This window comes from Chaetura pelagica, unplaced genomic scaffold (assembly GCF_000747805.2).
Source record: "Chaetura pelagica isolate M959 unplaced genomic scaffold, ChaPel_1.0 scaffold26, whole genome shotgun sequence".
Lineage (NCBI taxonomy): Eukaryota > Metazoa > Chordata > Aves > Apodiformes > Apodidae > Chaetura > Chaetura pelagica.
The window spans coordinates 760,423-764,543 of NW_009953793.1; the positions used below are offsets into that span (position 1 = coordinate 760,423).

At 53.3% G+C, this 4,121-nt stretch overlaps 1 protein-coding gene across 1 annotated transcript in view; it reads left to right on the top strand.

Annotated features, from left to right (window-relative positions):
• GALNT5 (polypeptide N-acetylgalactosaminyltransferase 5) overlaps positions 1-3,573 on the top strand; it is a 124,362-nt gene extending 120,789 nt beyond the window's left edge. The window contains exons 9-11 of the mRNA XM_010001076.1: positions 1,777-1,857; positions 2,208-2,276; positions 3,433-3,573. Of these exons, the coding sequence (XP_009999378.1) occupies positions 1,777-1,857; positions 2,208-2,276; positions 3,433-3,573 (291 nt within the window). The remainder of the gene's footprint in view (positions 1-1,776; positions 1,858-2,207; positions 2,277-3,432) is intronic.
• Positions 3,574-4,121: the final 548 nt, after the last annotated feature.

The window sequence follows — 4,121 nt, forward strand, 5'->3', positions numbered from 1 at the left end:
TTGACCGGTGCTGGCAGGGTCTGTACCGGTGCCAGGAGGGTCTGTACCGGTGCTGGCAGGGTCTGTACCGGTGCCAGGAGGGTCTATACCGGTGCTGGCAGGGTCTGTACCGGTGCTGTGCCGCCAGCAGAGCGCAGCATCAATCTGCTTTTCTTCTGCACAGGCAGCAAGGCTCGGTCTCTGTACCAACACTAGGAGAGCAGCAAGGCTGGTGAAAGGACTAAAGGCAAAATCTTACAGGGAGAGGCTGAGGGAGCTGGGATTGTTTAGCCTCGAGGAGACTCAGGGGAACCTTCTCACCCTCTTCAACCACCTGAAGGGAGGTTGTGCCCAGCTGGGGTTGGGCTCTTTTTCTAGGCAACCAGCAACAAGACAAGAGGGCCTGGGCTGTAGCTGCTCCAGGGGAGGTTTAGGTTGGATATCAGGAAGCACTTCCTCATGGAAAGGGTGATCAGACACTGGGATGGGCTGCCCAGGGAAGTGGTGGAGGCACCATCCCTGGAGGTGTTGAAGGAAAGGCTGGAGGGGGCCCTTGGTGCCATGGGCTGGAGATGTGGTGGTGTTGGTCATAGGCTGGGCTTGGTGGCCTGAAAGGTCTTTTCCAGCCTCAGTAATTCTGGGATTCTGTCAATTCTACAAGGCTAAAAGGTGGTTCTGAATTTGGTCCCACCCGGAGCATCAGCTGGACATCAACTGTGGTTCAGAAACCTCAGGTATGCTACCCAGAAAAGGTGCAAGATTGATTGCATTCTAGTTATAATTGTAGTAACAGAAGTAAAATACCTGGCTTGTCAGAAAAATTACAGTGATGCCAGGAATGAAAGCTAAAGGCAGCTTAAGTGACCTTAAAAAAAACAACAACAACAAAAAAACCTAGCAGAATAGTCTGGAGAACATAAAAATTTATACATTTCTTTAGAAATATTCCTATTTTCAGCTCTTTAGTTTCAGTCAGGGCAATACAACTTCATGTCAAGTTCAGTGCAAAGCAGTTAGAGAGAGGCCTTGGGTTTCAACTGCACCAAAACCTTAGCTTTTCAGGGGTGTTTGTGAAAATTTTCAAGATGTTCCCTCGTGTTGTCCTGATTCAGGCCACCTGAATCACTCTTTTTATCTTCATTCTCAAAATCTAGTAGGGCAGAAGATTGGGTTTTTAGCTAGCTGTGCACATTCCAGCTGTGCTGAACACCACCCAGAGTTACTTGAGAACTCTTTTCTGAATAGCCTGTTTATTTATCTGTCAGGATGAATTCATAAATTCTTCAGAAATTCTGGAAGAAGGAGAAGGATCAAGGTTTGCAAGGGCTTGGTGATGTGAGCAGGCTGGCCCAGGGGCCCTGTGCTGTGATGGGCTTCAGCCCAGAACCAGAGGGGCTGGCCCAGCTCCCTCCTGTGTTTCCAGCTTTCCCGTATAACCTGCCGTGCTGCTGGGCAGCCTCTGACCTCACCTCCTTCATGGGGGTGGGCAAGGGGAAGGGGCTCCATGGTGGATACTGCTGGGAGCTGTTGTTTGGGGGATTGGCAGAACAGGAACACCAGCTGTGTCCAAAAAAAGAACACGTCTCATCCAGCCTCGAGCCATTCTGCAAAGAGCTGTTTTCAGGCTGTTCTCCGTGGGAAAATAGAAAAGGTGTGCCTTTGCACCCCTGGCGAGGGCAGGGGGACGTTGTCTCTGCCTGGCTCAGGCAGTGCCCTGGGAGCCCAGCAGCTGAGCTGCAGTGTGACAGCCTCTCCTCCTCCTGGGCCCTGAGTTTGCCTCTCGGTGCTGTTTTGCAGCTGGTGAACCTGGGCACGGGCAGGTGCCTGGCCGCGGGGAGCGCCGCCCCAGCCGTGGAGGCCTGTGATGCCCACAGCCAGGTGAGCACCCCCTGCACCCCGCCCGTGTTACACAGCCCTGCTGCTCGGCACAGAGCTCCCCACCTCCCCCTGGTGACCCCCATCCCCTGGGGAGCTCATGCCCAACTTCCCATCGGGGGGACACGGCCAGACAATGCTGAGGGGCAGGAGCTTTCTCTGTTTGCAAAGCCTGTAGCCCAGCAGCAGTCCCAGGACCAGCACGTTCAGCTGGAATGGGAAAGCTCAGTATAGCCCTGAGCCTGCACGTGAAAACGGGGGGACACAGTTCACCACAAGCCCGTGTTCTGTGCCCCACTGCCTGCAGATGGAGGGCGCGTGGGGTCACAGCTCTCCCTGTCTCTCCCCCACAGCACCAGCAGTTCAACTACACCTGGCTGAGACTGGTCCGGCAGGGAGAGCTCTGCCTGTCCCCCAGCACGGCCTGGGGACCCCCGGGCCTGCGCCCCTGCCATGGCCGGGGCCGGGGCCAGACGTGCCTGCACGGGGCACTGGCATCCCACCGCCCCGAGCTGATGAGTCAGGAGCTGGGGGCAGCACCAGCTCCCTGCTGCGGGTCCGTGCCCCTCCTCTGGGTTCCTGCAGGCTGACGGGCAGACACAGCCCAGCACAAGGTTTCGGGGTGTTCCCCAGCCCTCCGGTCAGGTGAGGCTGGACCAAAAGCTGGATTTTCACCCAAAATTAAGTGTGGATTCCATGGTGCTGCTGCCTCTCCGTGTGGGGATGGAATCATAGAACCATTTTAGCTGGAAAAGGCCTCTAAGATCATGGAATCCAACCCTTCCCCCAGCCCTGCCCAGGCCACCCCTGCCCCATGTCCCTCAGCACCATCTCCAGGGCTTGGAAACCCCTCCAGGGATGGGGACCCTGCCCTGGGCAGCCTGGGCCAGGGCCTGACAGCCCTTTGGGGAACATACTGTTCCCAAGATCCAATCTAAACCTCCCCTGGCACAACTAGACAGAAGTGCTGGCCGTGCCCCCACAGCAGTAACAAAACCTCCTGGCTGTACAGAGGAGCCATCAATAGCACTTGCACAGAGATTACTTGGTATTGATGGGGGTTTTAAAAGGAAGCATTTATGAAAACAATGGGTACTTATAGCCTGCCCTGCAAAAAGCAAGAGAGTTGTAATGGTATCTCCATCAGCCTGGTGTAAGAAGTTGTCCAAAATTATATGAAATAGCTTGTTTTATATTTAGGAAATAAATACTCATAATTTAAGAAAGAAAATTAGCCAAGTTATACACCCATCATATTGACCAGCTCCCATTCCTGTTCAGTCTGAAAAAAATCCAACTTTCCAAGCCAGAGTGCCAAGGCTCACAAAGGCTGCAGGGAAATTGCTGCCCAGTGCTGCAGGCAGCACTGCCAGTGCCTGGGCAGGTCGTGTCACCCCTCCCAGCCCGAGCTCACCCTGAGCACCCAGTTCAGTGTCTTTGGTGGTCCCAGCTGGAGCAGGGGCTTATATGTTAGGGATGTGTGAAAAAAGGGGCAGACCATAAGGGGTGAAGCTTTCTTGGTGGAAAAGCAGAGCGTGAGCCCTGCTGCCTGACAGTCTGTGTGTCTCTCCCCTGCAGAGCGACCACCTCATCTCAGAGCACCTCCAGCAGCCAGTGTGCTTGGAAGTGGATCCCTCACACAGAGCCCTGAGGGTAAATGCCTGCAACGCTGCAAATCCTTATCAAAAGTGGCAGTTTGGCAATTACTATGCAGACTGAACACAGCCGAACCAGAAACGCTGTGTTTTCATCTTGTGGCTGCAGCAAGGACATCTGTGAGACTTGAAATCTGTCATGTAAACCAGCAGACTGAGGGATCAGGATTACCAAGAGCAGCACATCTGGTTAAACAGCATCTGTAACAGATAGGCCTGTTTTTCCCACACTGTGGAAGACTTTGGCAAAAACTCAAATAATTTTCTGTATTATTAAATGGAAATATTTTCTGAAGTCCCTCATCCCACCATCAGTGAACCTTCATGGGTTCCCTCCACACAGCAGCATAAGCTACAGAAATACTTCCAGGGCTCTTGCAGCTTGTGAACAGCAAATTGGGCTGCTGATTCTTCTGCAGAAAATGGAAGTTTATTGACCAACACATTAAATAATCCATCTGAGATGGCCGTGCTGGGTGTGACTGGAGGATGCTGCCCTGTGAGACTCGTTGCCTCCACCAATGAGTACCAGGGTTCCATTAGCCATCAATTGCTTATTGAAGAAGCTGCCTTTTCATAATGGGAGGCAAATGGGGGTCGATAAGCTGCCCA